The sequence below is a fragment of the Hetaerina americana genome, unplaced genomic scaffold (genome assembly GCF_022747635.1).
Source record: "Hetaerina americana unplaced genomic scaffold, ioHetAmer1.1.p SCAF_10, whole genome shotgun sequence".
In the NCBI taxonomy this organism is placed as follows: Eukaryota; Metazoa; Arthropoda; class Insecta; order Odonata; family Calopterygidae; genus Hetaerina; species Hetaerina americana.
In genome coordinates, this window is record NW_027286070.1 from 3,670,661 (window position 1) to 3,689,135 (window position 18,475).

Consider the following 18,475-nt stretch of genomic DNA (forward strand, 5'->3'; position numbering starts at 1 on the left):
ATGACGTATTTACACCCCCTAATATTTTCTTCTGTTCCACTATTCGTTTCAGAGCCAAAGAAAAGTAAAATTCATTCTTAAGATTGTACTGGCCGCTTCCTTACGTCTAGTCGAGGAATGTTCGCTCTTGGTGGTTGTTTCTTCAGCAAGAAAACCTTAAGCACAATCCCTGTACTGCTAATTAAATCCTCCTTATTGCTTCCTCCGTGTCAGGTCAGCTTTCTAAACCTCTTTCTATCCCAACAAATTCTCCGAAGAACCCGGATATTGGCGAGGATAAAGTGCGGACTACTAACATGAGATTTTAGATTATCTCCAAATCCTCTTGCCGACCGATTGGGCAATGTTGGGTATTCGCGTGACAATTCGAGGTCGGGAGACGAGAAAGGAGGAAGCGGATAGGCTGGCCAAACCAAAGACTTGAGGGGCAAAGGGACGAAGAAAGCTAAGGAGAACTTTCCCAAGTCCCTGTCGCTATCTCATTAAACGTGCTCGGAAGAATGCTTGTTTCCTAAGGTTGCTCTGTCCACAAAGATAACGAGCTCAGTTATTCTTCAAAGTTTACAAATTTTTCAACATAATTTTGAGAAATTTTATTGTCCGTCCGACTCAATATTCAATTTTCTCTTTGGGGAAATCGACTAATATTTTTGATGGGGTTTTTTATGGGGGAAAATATTCAAGTTAAAGTAACCTATAGATGAACTTAAAGAGTTGATTCTAATTCAACTTGACGAATAAATTAATTTTTTGTCTTCAAGGTTTGATTTATTTTAATATTTTAAAATATATTACGTTTAACTGAGTTGATTGTTTAATTATTCAAACTGCCCAAGTCGGGTGATCAACGAGAACTTCCCCGAAGATGGAAGGACCACACCCGGGTGGGGTCAGCTTAATCGATGGGAAGCTCTTTTGGTTAGGTGTGCATGCCCGTCTGACGTGAGCGTCTGTCGTCTCCGCAGGCAGGTGAGCACGTGGGAGGGCCGGCGCCTGGCGCGGCGCCATGACTCTTCCTTCTTTGAGACGTCGGCGGCGGAGGGCCCTTGGGAGTCCGTGGCCGGCGTCTTCCGCGAGGCCGCCAAGCAGGTTCTCAAGGAGCAGGAGAAGACTCCGCCGCCGCTCTTCATCGAGGAGGCCTCCGGGAGCCACCACCACGGGGGTGAGCGCATGATGGGAACCAACCCCCCTTGACACCGCCCCGCGTGGGGGAGGGGGAGGAGACTCCATCCTTGACTCCCCTTCCCATTCCCGGCCCCTTTTCCATCTTCCAGAATGACGCCCTGTCCCGTTCAGTCGATTTTCACCCTGAGGGCTCTCTTGTCATCAGACGTCGGTCCAAAAGTTTAGTTGCTGTTCCTGCACGCGTGATGGAGACGGCAGAAACACGAATAGATCACCCGACAAAAAAATAAAAAAGGTTCCCATCGGTATATCTAGATTCCCATATCATATTCCCAACACTAATATCAAATTTCCGCATTTTCTTAAGAACATTTAGTCCTTTTGCCCCATTAGTTCTTGATATTGTATAAGGAACTGAGTGAGTTTCCAACTGATTGGCTACCCAGAAATTTGCACGACATCCTTCGCGTGAAATGGTGTCCATATTCATGACGAATCCAAAAGTTAACTCTTCTCAAGCTAAAGGTTATGAATTATAAAACTGGACAATAGTGCATTGCGGCTGAATGTCGCACACGACTACAACTCCCTCTGTAGAGAAAATATAGAAATTAATTAAATCCTCGTTAATTTCTCATAGTTAATATGTGCGTCAAAAAGTTTATTTGGATAAAATATAGAGCGTTCACTTTTTTCGTGATTACCTTAACTATAGGATTCCTTGAATGAACAAACAAGAGCGGTTTTTCATGACAATTCCTCTGAGACGTTGTTACGTGTTTTAAACAAACTTTGGATGTCTATGAGGTGCAGTTAGATACTCCACGGCATATGCTCCAGAGTCGCAACCGATAACGGTGTAACGTGTTTATCACCCAGACGCTCCGAAATTTTTGTTTGGGCGGAGGGGAGTTTTAATCACTTTCTACCAGAGCTATTGGAAAGGAGGGATCTGCTCACATGTCATTGACTCACGGCGGGCAGACTGCATTCCACGCACGGCACGCCCGACACGTTTAACAATAGAACGACGAGAATGCGCGCCGTACCTCAAGCATCGGAACACAATCGAATTTACTCGAAAGCTCAAGGCCGCTCGGTTTAAAAGTGGAACCCCTTTCGCCTTTCTTCTGTTCATTTGTTTACCTCTCAACTATGAGTAGGGGGCGTGAGATCACGTCGGTCGGCATTCTCACTAGACGGGCGGCGGGGACTCCATTTGCCCGTTGGGTGGGCCCTGCCCAGAGGATCCATCACTTCGGAGAGACCTAGATTCGATGAGTGCGTGAGCTACCCTCCCCACACGAATTCGAGCATGATTTAGAAAGTATTTTCGGCTACTTCAGGGCTTACTAAAACAACCATACGCAAAGAGAAAACAGAATCTCGATCCGCGCTCATGTAGAGACGTGTTAAATGCCAAAATTATAATTTGAAATAGTTTTCAATGATCATTAACAGAAACTACCCGGTGGTTTTGGGTTTTTACCTAATAATGATGAGATTGTATCCAAAAAGTATTTTTTACATATTAGTAAAAAGTAAAATCTAAATGAAACCAAATTAAAGTCTGGACTTTCTTAAACATACAGGCTTACATTTATTTACATTTGCCACGAAATGTATCTAATATATTTTGGAACAATAAAAGTATTTTCCACTGCCGAGTAAATAAAAAAGAAGTTCGCCCTAATTTCATTGAGCTATTTTCCGAAGTTCTCCAAAACTTTGGCTGACGGTCTGTGAAATGCATCCCTCCGTATTTTTCAATTCAAGGGGTTAGTGCCTCTCTCGGGGCGCAAAACCGATGAAAGTTTCGGAATTGTTGGCTAATGATCGGTTTAAAGTGTCTCACAGTGGAAAATTGAATGATGAATCCTTCGTTGCCAAGACCCTTTAGTCTTCCAAAAGTCCTACATTCCCATTCCCATTACCTATGGTGTAGCCCTAAATGCCATCCGCTGCACAAAGGGAATAACATTTCCCAGCAGTTCTCAAAGTTCTCCCCAAGTAAGCAATCAGAAATCCAAGTGGACTTGCAAGGGTATTATCCGAAAAAAGCGGTACCCCCCAAAACGCCTCTTTGTCTCCTTAGACGGGATCAACCAATTCACCGATGCCCCCGAATCAAAATTGTTGAATCTCGTCGTAACAGCCCTCATTAAGCTTCCCATTGGTCAGTAACACATGCTCTTTGCTTAAAGGGTGTGTGAATTTTACTATTAATATTTATGGGCAATACTGTTGACAATCAGAAGCCCTTGGCATGGGTTTCCATTAGTATGACATCAAGGACGCCATGATAAGGTGCGTAACCCTAACCCACCGTACGACACCAAATTATATCGCATCGCGACTAAACTTAGGTCACGCAGTCAAAATTGTGCTGTTGGAATTACAAAGCTTCTTTTGATGCTTCATTTATTAATTGTTTGGTGCGCTTTTATATATGCTATAGAGCATGGAAAATGCAAGTAGCAGGAAAGAGAAGATCGGAAGCATTGAAAGCAAGGTGATAGAGAAAAATGATGAGGATCAAATGAATTGATCGAGTAATAGAGGTAGCGTTTCTCATTGTAAGATGAGTATGAGAAATAATTCTTTTAGAATATCTAAAAATAGGTAGGCTAACTTTATCAGATCTTTTTTATAGCGCGATGATGATAGTCTTCAAAAGAAACATGAAGAAAAATAACCAGAATGAGGAAGACCCCGGATGAGAAACGAGCAATGACCCACGTTTAAATGAATAAATACTATATATATATATATATATATATATATATATATATATATATATATTCTCTATTTGGAAGAGACAAGCAAACTCCAGCCTGGGGCCGTACCATTTGACGCCGACAAAGCTGGAGATTGAGTATGATCCGAGAGACGATTCATAACTGGTGAAAGATATATCCCATAGCATGAGGCCAAGCGTAAATAAAACCTTTAATCTGAGAAATACTCCATGGAACTGGTCAAAATAAAAGTTTGGCAGGAGCATTAGAGTGCACTTAAAATGCATCAAACATTAGCACCATCTCGCAAGCGAAAAAACTAAACGAAAAGCACCCGAGCAAAATGACTCCAATCAGATGCGGGATTCTTACTCAAAAATAAAAGACGTCGCTCGGTTCCTCACGGGGAGGCACTTCTGGTTCAGACTCCCGTGGAATCCTACTTGAGAATCATCCTTAAATACCTTAGATGGACAGTAGGCGCATAAACGTTTCATACTAAAAGGGCGTATGTAATGAAGACATAACTACAATTCTCAAGAAAAATGCGTTTTCAAACCTTGAGGCAACACTTGAAAACATTCGTGTGAAGGATAGCAAGCGTGTTTCATTGAAGAAGTAGTGGACCAGAGAAAAGAGAGAGGTAGCCGCAACCTTTTGCTTGAGGCGAATATGGAAGATGAATTGGGAAATAAGAAGCGGAAAAGACTACATGAGAGGGGAAGGTAATATGGAGCACGAAAAGAAACCACAAGTGGATGGCCACGTGTTGAGCCACGATGAATTCGTTAGGAAATTGTGAAAGAAGGGAAAGGGCCATGAGGAAGATCAACGGCCGAATACTTATGCCAAATAAGGAATGTCGCAACAGTTATGAGGTCGTAAGAGAGAATTAACGCTAAAAGCTCATGTCAACCATCTTCGATTTCATTCCACATTTTTATTCATAGATTAATATTTTATAGGGGGGTCAGGGGGGGTGGTGAGTGGTTCACATTTATTGATCACGTTGGTCAATCGTTAGACATCGCCTAGATTTGTGGTTTCTTGCAGGAGGATGCAAGGAGAGCGAAAGCGTCATCTGGATCGTCCTTCCCTCGGGAGATTTTCGAAACTCTGTGCCATTAGATGACCGCAAATAGAAAGTTTGCCGAGGCGGAGGGAGCGATGGATGGGCGTCGTCCCTTTTATCTTTCGTAACTCTTTCCCCACCGTTTGGCTCAGTCTTATGGTGTTCCTCGATGCGAATTATCGACGCTGCGTCAGGCGAAAGGAGAAGTGGGCTTTCCAGGTCTCGTCACTGAGGTGCAGCGACTTCGGGTGTGGGACACACACGGCGCGGCACCCACAAATAAACTCCCTCCCTCCTCGAGTTTCATTATTCGTATTTTTCCAAGCCGACCCCACTCCCTTCCCCCCCCAACACTCACACCCCTTGGCCCCAAGGGGGTGTGCGATGCGTACTGCTGGGGGTTGAACACACCCTCGGTGCAATCCGACGCCGAGTTTCCCAAAATAACGCGGGGCCGCGCCATCAACGGCCAACGAATTAATAAAACGGACCGCGGGACTCATTCGAGAGATCTCGAGGAAATAATCGCTTTGTGCGCAACATTGGCAATCTTCCCCATTAAATCTAGTCCCACGTAATCACGTCCATTTCATCTAATTTTAAGTCATTAGAAGTTCAATATTAATAATTAATTTTTGTGCATATGATTTAAAAAGCCCTGGGATTGCTTTTGATGTTGAGTACTTTTCAGAATGGAGTGAATGCAAGGATCCATACTTGACTGGATTTTCGTTCACTAGTTTGTCAAACCTTTTCAACGTCCTTGTACAAAGACAGATGTATCCTTCCCCTTTGCCTTCCCACTTTTGCGCTGTCAACAAAAGACTGATTTTACCCAGGGATTTATGATACATTTTAGAAAATCGTCATTCGAAGAAATAATATTTAAATCTTTATGTACCCCAACTACTAAGATTAATTGAATCTTACGCGATCAATAAAACTGTTTCTGACGAGACTTTGTGGAAAATCTTCGTATTGAAATTGAAAAATAAATAACTCGGCTTTTCTGCATAGAAAATTTATTTGCGACCCAGGTTTCGTGACAGTATAACATCTTCAGGTAAAAATGACAGGTCAAACAGGTACTTTCGCCCAGAGATATATATACTGTGTATTTTTCAATTTCATTCTCACTTGGCCGATATTAATAAAAAGAAAGGAAATGAAAAAGTGTAGAATATACTAATTCATCAGGCGCTGTATCTCTGGCGCTAATATTCTATACTGATATCTTTGGTAAAAATTATTTCTCAAGCCGAAGTAGATCGAATTCCTTTAAAGACAAAATTACAATGGATGCGGCTTCAGGATTATTCTGAAGAAAATTTTCAGGTCTCCCCTAATATTTAGAGATTCGCGAAGTGCCTCGTAATTTCTACATATCATCGGAGGGTGGCGAGCAGTCAAAAGGGATTCGTATACCTTATACCTCGGATCAACGGTACCTACCGTGAAGAGATTTGCGTGAGTGTGGGCACAGTACCCTACCCTCAGGTGTGTCTCACCGACTTCTCCTAATGGAAAACGTCCAAGGTTAAATTTCTGGATTAACAGCCCGAAGCGTATTGCTATTAAGTGCATGCTATGTTCTACTCAACTCAACAACCGATATTCTACATAGCTAAATTTTTAGATCTTGGGCCAGTACGGATTGCGATTTAAAATTTTACTTATTTAGTACTTTTTCTACCTCTATATCGACGATATTACAATCAAGCGTGTCCTGAAATACGCAGAAATGATATTTCAACATTCCGACCCTCTTTGTCGAAGAGAGTTGACTGAATTTCTCGGGTTGTAGGGCTAAAGGTAGAACATCAAGAAATGGATTGAAATGCACTACACGAATCGATGAATATGAGAAAGCGTTTGTGTGGTGAATATTTTCAAGGGGAACTAAATTCGCGAAGAACTCAGCTGTTAATATGCCACAAAAAGGATGCAACTTTACTCGAAAATCACCGTGATTGGAGTGAAGTTATAGAGCAGGCAGTCCAACCTGCAGATTGAAAACAGTCGATGTAGATTCGTCGATTTCATGCACGCCTCTCCTGATACCCTCAGCTTCACTCGAGCTCTGGGATTTCTCGGGTACCAGATCTTCTTGGGAGACCATATGCGGCACAGGGAAATTATATGCATCCCCTCCCCCTATTCTGATATGTGAATTTTACACGCCATTTGGCCTAATATTGAGTGAACTCTACCCTTACCTACCAAGCCGACCTTCAGGTTGATTAATGTAAGTAATGCCCTTCTTCAGGGAATAAGGTATAAGGGAATGAAAATGCATAGCATAAGTGCAAAACACTGGCTTCGCCTTGAAAAGAGGCGTACCTAAATCATATCGTCTAGGGGATATATTTTTTTCTGGCTTTCCTTAGAGTTAATCTCAATTGTCAAATAATACATAATTATGTAAAAGGGACTTGAAGTAATTTTTATTCTTGGGACCTTATAATGGCGGTTGGAACCTTATAATATATGCATTTTTTTATTTAGATTTAAATTGAAGCAATTTTTGACTTTACGTTTTTCGTTACAGTTACAATATTCCTAATTTTCTGATCACATTCTATTGTAAAAATCATGAATAATCTTTGACGAGGGAACATTAACTGTTTCTACACATCTTAATATGTGATAATTGAATTCCGAAGGTGATGGTTGAAGAACGTTAAGTAACAACCAATGATGGAATGGAATGCAGATATTGCTGGAAGTTCGTTCCTCCAACGAATCCCGCTTGTCTTCCGCAGGCGAAAGGCAGCGTCGCTTGACTCCTTCCGGAGACAAGGGGGGCCGAAAAGATAGCCGGGGCGAGCCGCAGCAGCAGACTCCATCCCCCTGCAGCCTCTCGCCCTCCTCCGGGGGCACCCGATTCTCCTTCCTCAAAGGAATCGTGCCCTTGAAGGGGATCTTCCAGTCCAGCAGCAGCAACGGCGGGGGGTCACCATCCCCTGGGTCCCAACAGCAGCCAGCTACTTCGTCCACCCCATCGCCCCCGGCGACCGCCAGCCCTGGTGGTCACCACCAACCCACCACCATGCCCACCTAACGCAAATAAACTTTGAGGAGTGCCCCAGCCTCTTCTCCACTATCATTTTTGCTAAAGCACACATGAATCAACCCCAAATTCAAGCTATAGCATTCTGCTCAGACAGAAATTTCTTCATAGTATTCCGGATCTAAAAATTCATGTTCTATCGAGACTCAGCGTGATTGGTTTAGTATAATTTTCATATCATGTGTGAGGACTTGGAACTGTCGGCGCCGCAGCAAAAGTAGTTTACGGATACTGCCTGCGTCACCGTTTCGTGCGTCTTAAATTTGGTGGTTTATATTATTTGACTGCTCCAAAAGCGCACCTGAAAATGTCGTCACTGTTGAACGTCACGTTGACGCCAAGACCCGTGGGCCAATGAAATATGGGTTAGGACACGATGGCCTCCATTTCGTATTTCCAAACTACGTCCTCATTGGTTGGCATGTCGTGACGTGTCTGTAACAACCAACAATGAACGCAGCTTTGTGCGATTGGGGATAAGCACCTTTGTGGAAAAATATCCGCTTCTCTTTTTGTCATATTCCGCGTTGTACTCCTGTCAATTCAGCAAGAAGGCAAAATTGCGGTTGGGTTATCACTAATGTGAGTCGTATACAAAGTTTTCAAAGCAGTGTCGTACAACCATTTGCGATTTTGTAATTGAAGAATCTTTAAGGATTGTGCCGTCATTATGTGTGTATCTGTGAATGTGCAAGTTAAAAAATCCACAACAAACGCTGTTAGACATGAATAAGTTCAGTTTGCTATCATCAGCAAAAAATTAGCATGTAGGAAGGAGAGATTGATGCCAATAATTAAATCCTTAATTATAGTGATAATCCTTTCAGGCTTTACGGTAAATGATCACTCTTTCCACTTCAATTGGCTGAAATTGTATACAAGTATATATATATATATATATATATATATATATATATATATATATATATATATATATATAAACAAAAGGTTTGTCAAAAACTGATTTTATTGTAATCACGCAATAGTGCAAAATATCCCCAGTATTATAACATAATTGTGCAAAAGTGCCTTGGCCTCACTCCAGGGGTTCCCGCTATTCAGAGCTGAGAGTGATATCTTTTGTCCAATCTGAATAAATTTTATGAATTGACATACCTTTTAATTAGGCATAAATTTTCTTGAACACAAAGCCTCCTATAGTACTCAAATAGAAGTAAGCTTAATAAAAATAATGAATGGACACCACATTTACTCTTAAATGTCTCTTGAAATATGAAGTTTTCTCGGGTCTTCCGCCGAGTCAGGGGTTCAATATTGGCTGACGTTTCGATTCCCGACTCGTAAATCGTCCTCAGGGTAGATGATTGCCACTCTGTATTTGGCCGTCTTATATACTATAAGTACGTCGGCCAATATGGAACCCCTGACCCGGTGGAAGACCCGAGAAACCTTCATGAAGAAATTACGACGGGAAAACACCTAGTCTTACGTCTCTTGAGACACTTTTTAGAACGAGCTGAGAAATATTATTTCCTCTTGTGTAACAAAAACATCGCATCATGCTATGTATTCAGTTTACCAAACTACCATCAAACCGCATTTATGCCCTTGGCTTTTGGTAAATTCCCGAGGTGAAATGATAGTTGCAACTACAGAAGCCTTTTTACTCGCTGAGATTCCTAAGTGTTACCTAAGTAGTGACGAATTAAATTGAAAATGCATAAATGTATGAGAGTGTGGATTTAAATTAGAGTCCATTTGATTGATCTATATAATAAAATCCAAAACCAACGAAGATGCCCTCGTGGAATTGGATTTTTTTCTTCACTCAAAATTTCAAATCTCGGATTGACATCTTAACATTAACGGTTGCCAATGACCCAAAACACTCCGACAGCAAAAACCGGTGTCTTGAAATTGGTTATCATGACTACTTATTTTATTAAACTAAGCATGGTGTAATTTATGTACGAATTGTAACCTGTTGATGAGTTTAGTTAATAAATGAAGGATATAAAACATTAGCCTTGATAAGATTAAAATTAATTGTTTGAAATCCATATTCAAAGGAATTATCACCCCAGGAAAAAATATGGGAATTTAATCGATGCACCATCGGTAATAGCACTTTGACATGTTATCCTTCTGCCATTCTCTTTGCTAATTATTCAGGACCGCGAAATAATAATTTAGGCGTGAGTGATGGAGCTGGTAGAAAGATTGGACTATAAGTATCTCGAATAAATGTTCATCGCCTAAAGTAACGCACCCCTCTAAAACCCGTCGTGACCTCAGTAATCAAAATTTTATGTTCTGATTTATGATTCGTCAAGAAACTGATTCCCCTTGAGGCAACGTCACTACAAAGATTTCAAGTCTATAAGTCCAATTTGTATCTTCTCAAAGGTTTCAATTTCCACTACCTCTTTAAAATATTCAAGGCTTGACAGCCAAATCACATTTACAAAACGGATTTAAGTTTTCAGGTTTTTCGCAAGCAGTTCGCAATTGAGCGATTTCATCAAATGAACACCGTCTCAGGTAAGAATAAATTTAGATGGCTATTTTTTTGGCATTTAAAATAAAATATGTTAAAAATATTATGAAATGGACATCATCCTCAAATGTCATTAAATGAAAAAAATAAACTCGCAGAGGTAATCACCCGTTAAAGCACTATAATATGATTAATTTGAGACTCATCATCTAAATATAACTTACTGTCCCTTCGAGTATTTGTTTTCTAAGGCCTTCTTGAAATGTATCGCTATGAAACCGATGACGGGGGGATTCAGGGAAAATCATCAAATCAGATAGTTATGTGTGTATATATATATATATATATATATATATATATATATATATATATATATATATACCATATATATATATATATATATATATATATATATATACCATATATATATATATGTATATATGTGGGTCGCGGTAGTCCAGTGGATAGAGCGTTGGACTGCTGACCGGAGGGTCCCGGGTTCGATTCCCGGGCAAGGCACTCTGGGTACCTGCAGTTCTACCCAAGCTAAAGTGATTTTTCGGGTACCAGGTCTTCCTGGGAAACCATAACCGGCACAGGGAAAGGAACTGGCCCCCCTACCCTGATATGTGAATTTCACACGCCGTATAGGGCTTAGTACTGGGTGAACTCTACCATCACCTACTAAACCGACCTTCGGGTTGATTACTGTGTTTATGGTTTATATCATTTTCTATCTAGGTTTATTTCTGGGTATGGGAGTAGCTTTGAGACAGTATGAGGATTTTAGGAGTGGATTGCCTGATTTGAGATCTGATAAGTTGGCGGGGCGTTTGAAAGTAATGGAGGGACATATGGGACAAAAGGGACATATGGAGGTGGAGTTGTTATTCTTGAGGATAGTGTTGAGGTTTTTAAGGATGGATCTCAGAGACCCAAGGCCAAGGAAGCATGCGGTAAAAATTGCAAGAGGGTGGTTTTCTGTGGTGGAGGAAGGTTTGGGAGTGTAAGCATGCCTTCGGATTCTTTTGTTTAGGAAAGATTCAGAATAACCTCGTTGGCGAAGGGAATGGTGTAGATTTGAGAGGAATTAATAAGGGAGTTGGGATGATTGCAGATTATGTGCCCTCTTATGGAAAGAGAATAAGGAATGGAGCGTTTGGTGTGATATGGGTGGCAACTGTTATAATGTGTTGTTGTGTGTTGGTCGTTTTTCAATTCTACCGTTTCCTCCTCGCAAATCACCTTCCTAGGTGTAAACGTATCATTAATAGACAAAACATATCCACACTTCTGTTTATATGTACAGAAGTGTGGATTTTTTTGTCTATTAATGATACGTTTACACCTAGGAAGGTGATTTGGGAGGAGGAAACGGTAGAATTGAAGGAGACAGAGGACGAAGCATTGAGATCGCAAATGAACATTTTCAGGAAATATATACCATGTGGCCAGAGACGGAAAATATCATCGATATATCTGAGCCACAATAAAGGTTACGGGGGTTGTTTTATCAGGATTTTTTTCTCTGCGAGACAAAAAAGAGGTTTGCATAGGAAGGGGTGAACCAGCTCCCCACAGCACAACCCTTGATCTGCAAGTAGAACTTATCGTTAAAGAGAAGGAATTACGGCTGAAGATGAAATCGGAAAGTCCAATGAGAAATTTGGTGTTGGGTATGTGTGACTTAGGGTGTTGGGAGAGGTAGGATTGGAGAGCGAAGACACCTTCTGAGTGGGGAATGGATATGGCATCAATAGTGGCCATGGTGATATCGGAAGTTGGAAGGAGGGAGGTTTATTTTAGCCTTTCCAGGCAATGGTATGAATCTTTGATGAATGATGGTAGGAAGTGGACTATTAGCTGAAGGGATTGGTCTACAAATGCAGAGAGTCTTTCCGTCGAGGAGTTACGGAAGAACGAAATCGGACAACCGGGATTATGGATCTTCGGGAGGATATAGTAATGAGGGGTGCGTGGGTGGGGAGGGGAGAGGAGGGCCATATCTGAAGGAGATAGACCTTCATTGGACCCGTTGGAAGGGAGAACTTGAATGAGTTCCTCCTGAAGAGCGGGATTTAGGTCTTTGGGTATTTGCCGGTAGGAAGAGGTATCAGAGAGTTTTGCGTTAACCTCCCTTATATGATCTGTTATATTTAGACCAAAACCGTCGAAACTTTGTCAGCGGAAGTAATGATAATATTTTGATTATTACTTAATTTTCTTAATTCTGAGGAATCGGCGGGAAACAGGTTGGGTTGAGGATTTAGGGACTTGAGGAAAGACGTGTTAGAAATTCTGGACCGGAGAAGGTTTATAAAAATTTCTACCGGATGATTTGAAGGTAAGGAATTGGGTTCTTGGGCAGATACATGCATGAATCTACGTATGTAGTCGTGAATGGGCCTGGATACTTGCTGGGGTAAAGGTTGGGAATTCCAAAATACCTTCCAACGAAGATTTCGGCGAAAATGCAATATGTCCGCGAAGATTATCTCTTGGTTTACTTTGCGGATGGGGGTGAATGAGAGGCCCTTGTTCAACATTTCGCCGAAAGAAATATCTCTTTTGAGCAAGGGCCTCTCATTCACCCTAACTTCAAAGTAAAGAAAAGATAGTAACATTTTTCCACTCGATAAGTTGAATAATACGACCGGGTTTCGACATCATCTTTAGGTCGACCGGGTTTTTATATCATCTTCAGGTCTAAAGATGATGTAATACATCTGGACCCGGTCGTACTATTAAAATTATCTAGTGGAAAATTATTACTATCTTCTATTCGTCATGTTAGAATTCCACCTCATTACACTTGAAACTACTCAATTTGCTAACTTCTAAAACTTAAAATGTAACATATTTAACCCTTCCAAAGAGTATTCGACGGTTTTCTCCGCAATATGACGTTTACGAATGCGATAACCCTCTCGTCCGATGAAAATATCAGTCCTCCGAGCGAAACTTTCAGAAAATTCCAAGAAACTGCGGAAGATGCCGCAGCAGTAACTTTTAACGGAGTCATCCGCTAAATGTGCATTAAAAGGCAACAATTTCAAAGCGTGAGAATCATTCATTTTGACTAAGAGTGTAAGAGGATTCCCCTTGATTGCTTAACAGGCTAAAGCACTCGCTCGGACATCGAGGGATCCGGGTTCAAATCCTGGTCAAGGGGAATACTTTTTATTCCCAAAAACTGTTCCATTACAAAACTTTAAGGTTAGGGGACCAGGAAAAATTCGTTGGGACAGATCTGGTGAATATGGTGAGAGCCCTACCAATTCAAAGTGCAACTCGTATATTTTACGTACCAATCGCGAGCGTCGAAGTGTGAGCAGGTAATATTAAAAGATCAACATGATATTACCCTGTCCTGAAAAAATTAAGGGATGAATACAACTGTACATACCAGGGATATGAGATCCCTTATTTGTTCGAAATATTTCGCCTGTTTAAAACGATGATTTTCAAATGTATAGTACACGAAATCTGCTCCAGAAGAAACCAATTTTTTTTCACGTGTTCAATGATTGCCACTTCTCGTACAGCACTCTATTCCATCCATGGAACCTGTCTTGAGAAGCGTTCTGCTGGTGACACGGGAGGAGGGGGAAGGAGATATAAAAGACAGGAATGGTGGAATCCATTCCGCGACGACGACGGAAAAGGCGCTCATATTTTTTTCCATTGGAGGAGGAAAACATTACATTCCTCTTGTTACGGGCGAGGTTGGTCAAGGTCAGCGGAGGGACGGGAACGGGGGGCGGAGAGGGGGTGGGGGGCGTTCTGCCTCCCCCCGCCTCGGATTATTACGGAGGAGAATTCGGAGGAGAGGTGTGCTGATGAGTGCGTGAGCGTTCGTTCGCCGGCGCTTTTTGTGTGGAAACTATTTCATGAATGCGTCGCCGTCGGACGCAGGCGTCGCCAGCGAACTGCTCTCGTGGAAGCAATGGAACACTGGTAGCACTACCACGGTAGAGTACACGCAGTAATCAGGCCGACGATTTGCTTCGATAGGCAAATCTAGGTGGTTACCGCGACCCTCGTTTCCCCTTTTCTCCTGCTCAGGGTTCCTAGAACCCTTCAAAAATCACACATGCGTATAGGATGACTATGGGGGTGTCCAGAGGTGAGCGAACTGCCACCGGCCTCCTGAGTCTCCCCTCCCTCGAACCCACCCAGAGAAACCGCAGCCCCTCCGTCCATTTATCCGGGAAAAAATAAGTCCTACTACCTTTGGGACTGACCTTGTTCCTGTTCTATTCTTAATCTCTATCATTTTATTTACATGACCTCTCCTACTGTAGTACGATTGTGCTAATAAAATGTTTCCAAAATCATCGCTAAAGGGACATACTTCGAATTTATGCAAGAGATTTAAATTGTACTTTTTGACCTTCGCTCCGTGATTCATTACCAATCTAGCTCCCCTACAATTTTTATAGGCGGCTCAATTTGTCATTACAACGTTTAACAAATCTAAAAATAACATTTCTCATGATATTTACCCTGTACTCTTCCAATATATCCTATTTTTTTGTTATCTGGCCCACATATTGCCCGTATGTTTCACTCAGGAGGGGTTTTGAGTGATAGTTACGCCAAAATACACAATTTCGGTATTCCTGATACAGAAGGCACTCGGGGCTCGGGATGGTGCGGTAGCGTACTGGCTTCCCACCCACAGGGCCCAGGTTCGACTTCTGGAGATGGCAGATTTTTTAACTGGTATTCCGATCCCTACTTGAGATGCTTTGTGAAGAGCACTTTGAGCGAGTACGCCCTCCGTCGAATGGGACGTTAAACTATGGACTCCGTGGCGCCTTGCGTTGAGAAAGGGCTAATGCCTAAGCCAGGCTTCTCTCCATACTTTCTTCATTCCCTTCCATTTCTAATGGCGCAAATGGCCTCGACTGTCTGTCGCCTCCCCTAATGTACTACAACGAGAACTTCTCTTAATCCAAAAATCCAGTATTTTGCACTTTTTAAAATTGAATTTTAATGGCCAAGGGTCCCACCAATTTTATATAAATCTCGTGCCATGTGTTAAAGTTACTTTACCCTCGGGACTACGGATATCTCTGTAAACCACTGCGTTGACAGAAAATAAACGCAACTTAGTATTAACTATGTAGTTAATGATTTCCATGAAATTTAAATTTCTTTATAATTATTTTGTCAAAAATATTATTTAAGAAATTGCAAAAAGACTATTTTTTAAGAATTGTGACTCTTTTGCTTCAAATATAAACAAACACTCTCTTATGCCAACCATCGTTGTATAAAAATTATTGTCTTCGGCGTAGCATTATGAAATGTGCACAACATATTGAAATGAAATTATTGACTTTGTAATTCCACACACTAAAGAGGATGTGGAACTACAAAATCAATAATTTAATTTATTTCAACTATGTGTGTACAATGAAAATAAGCTATTTGTTAAAATTATTTCCACCATTCGAATTTTATAACTGTAGTCTATCCTTGATGTGGGATCATCCCATGCCACACACCATAGTGGTGGCTTGCAAGATATCATGTAGATGTACTCAATGGAAATTCGTGCCACAGAGGGCGGGGGAACGACGCGAGGGAGCATCGTGCGTGCAATCCCACAATTCTTAGGAAAACCATGCAAGCGTGCCGCTATGCCCTCACCCTCCTTCCTGATTCGTTACCCCTACTCCGCATTATCCTTACACTCTAGCCCGTCCCTTAATCGTAGCGGTCCACTCGCTGTAAATTCCTTGCCTATGCCGTAGTTCCTCTACCTCCCCTTAAAATGCAAATTTATTCTCTTGATTTGATGCACCTTAAGGCGACATATACTATTCTGCTGAATAATTCCCAAAGTATAAATAATTGCCCAAACTATGATGACCGTCAACAGAATTCGACAATGAGCACAGGTAAACTTTACACTGTCCCTTGTGACCCAAAAGGAGTTTCGACGGGAGCTTCAATTCAAACCTAACAGACTGTGATAACAAATTTATATTAATAATTTTCAAAATCGAAATTCGGATGGAAAATGCATTTATGAAACAGATTGTTAACATTATAGATCAATGTTCATCTAGCAGAAGAACTAACAATCAATGTGTGGCCATATAATCGTGTGCTTCCCTCACAAGTAGATAAAACAGGATAAAACAACTGCTGTCAGGAAGTTCTCACACTGACCCACATGATAAAACAATTTAACCAATGGGTACATGCACGAATTAATGACAAAAAATGGTTGAAAAAATATATTTCTAGATGGCCCAAAAAAGTTATTAATACGTCAATAATGTAACCCTCCTTACAGTCTTCATATAAAAACATTCGACTCTTCACTAATTCACTCCGAGATTACTACATCGTGGTGATTGTAGTTGTCGAGCAATAAAATCAATTGTACTATAATCTACCATTAATATTTTATGCCAAAAGATCACGCTAAAATTACTTAAAATATAAGTAAAAATTGTAGAAATTGATTAAACTACCTTAATAATTTTTCTTTCGCTCGGCCCCTGGTCACCTCGTATGGCGGATGTCCGTTGGATTTCTTTCGCTGGACGCCTGGTCATCTCCAATGGCGAATACTCATTGGATTTGGCTTTCCTCAGAGATGATTTTTTTCCGTTGCCATGGCGAAGAAGAGCAATACAAATTATGAAAACTTTTAACTTTACCACCACTCACACTTATTGTTCGAGGCAATAGGCATAATCGCAAAATGCCTGTAAATTATACGGATTAGTATATACACAACGGCTAAATGACGACCACCACTGCCGAGCCTCGGAAGTTTACTGATTTTCAAATTTTGAACGACTGTTGTCGATGCTTTTCTGTTTAGCATCATGTCGTCGTCAAGAAACTTTACCCGTAGCGCCCCCTTGAATCATGGGCGTTAATTCTCACCCCAAATCTTTTTTCAAACGTTTTTTTGTTGGACCAAGGAGGTATATGGTACGCGACCTGATGTTAGCAGTAGCAGATATAATTTGGTTAGAGGTTCAACTGACGTCGAGATAAGGTTCGAGAAAGTTGGTTTGCCTTACATAGGGAAATATAAAAAAGTGATATACGAGTAGGATTTAACGCAGTGCAGGATATTCTTTGCATTCCCCAATCTGAAAAAAAAATATTTTTTTAGAAGAAAAATATTCTGGAGTCATCGAATATCGGTTACGGGATTACGGCTCTCTATCGGTGTGCTGTCAGTAAATTCGTCAAAAATTGTGACATGAATAAAATTACATGCTTCTGGTATTCACGATACAAATTTTTAACAAACTAGCCATATGAAAATTTTTCAAATGACGGAATTCTGCCTTAAAAATATGATGTGCGGATATCATAAATGTCAATTTCCAAATAAAATCTTCCAATTATGTTTTAAATATGTGCCGTCGCATTTGAGGTTGAGGAAAACGCGCAATAACAAATAAGTGGAGTAGAGGAAGGAAACATGAAGCAACTTACATTTCTTCAACAAATAACAACCCTCCGGCACTATTGAAGCTGACAGAATATCCAACTTGTACGCAATAGCATTTGCATGGTTTACCCTCAGGTGAAATTGAGACTGGATAAACATTAGGGATGTGGATGTTACGGTGGCTAACGTACTAAAATTCCCACCCACAGGGCCCAGGTTCGACTCCTGAAGATGGCAGGTTTTTTTCACTGATATCCCGATCCCTACTTGAGGTGCTTTGTGGAGAGCACTTAGAGTGAGTTCGCGTTTAATGTGGACCCCTCGGCGCCTTTCGTCATGAGTTGGCTAATGCCGACGCCGGGTTTTCCTCCACCCTTCCTTCATTCCCATCCATCCCCAATGGCGAAAATTACCAAATCCGTCGGTCGCATCCTTTAAATCTACCACATTTACGAACGACAGCCCTGACGCACAACTCTTGTCACTCATCACATTTGGCCCGTGTATAGAGCACAAATTTCCCGATGAATTTCAGCAGCTTTGAAGTTTTTTTTGCCAGTAAAAACCATATCACCGAACG

At 41.2% G+C, this 18,475-nt stretch overlaps 1 protein-coding gene across 1 annotated transcript in view; it reads left to right on the forward strand.

The window, feature by feature from the left end:
• LOC139699523 (ras-like protein family member 12) overlaps positions 1-8,905 on the forward strand; it is a 47,526-nt gene extending 38,621 nt beyond the window's left edge. Inside the window, exons 5-6 of the mRNA XM_071598190.1 lie at positions 966-1,162; positions 7,698-8,905. Of these exons, the coding sequence (XP_071454291.1) occupies positions 966-1,162; positions 7,698-7,996 (496 nt within the window). The 3' untranslated portion in view covers positions 7,997-8,905. The remainder of the gene's footprint in view (positions 1-965; positions 1,163-7,697) is intronic.
• The last annotated feature ends 9,570 nt before the right edge of the window (positions 8,906-18,475 follow it).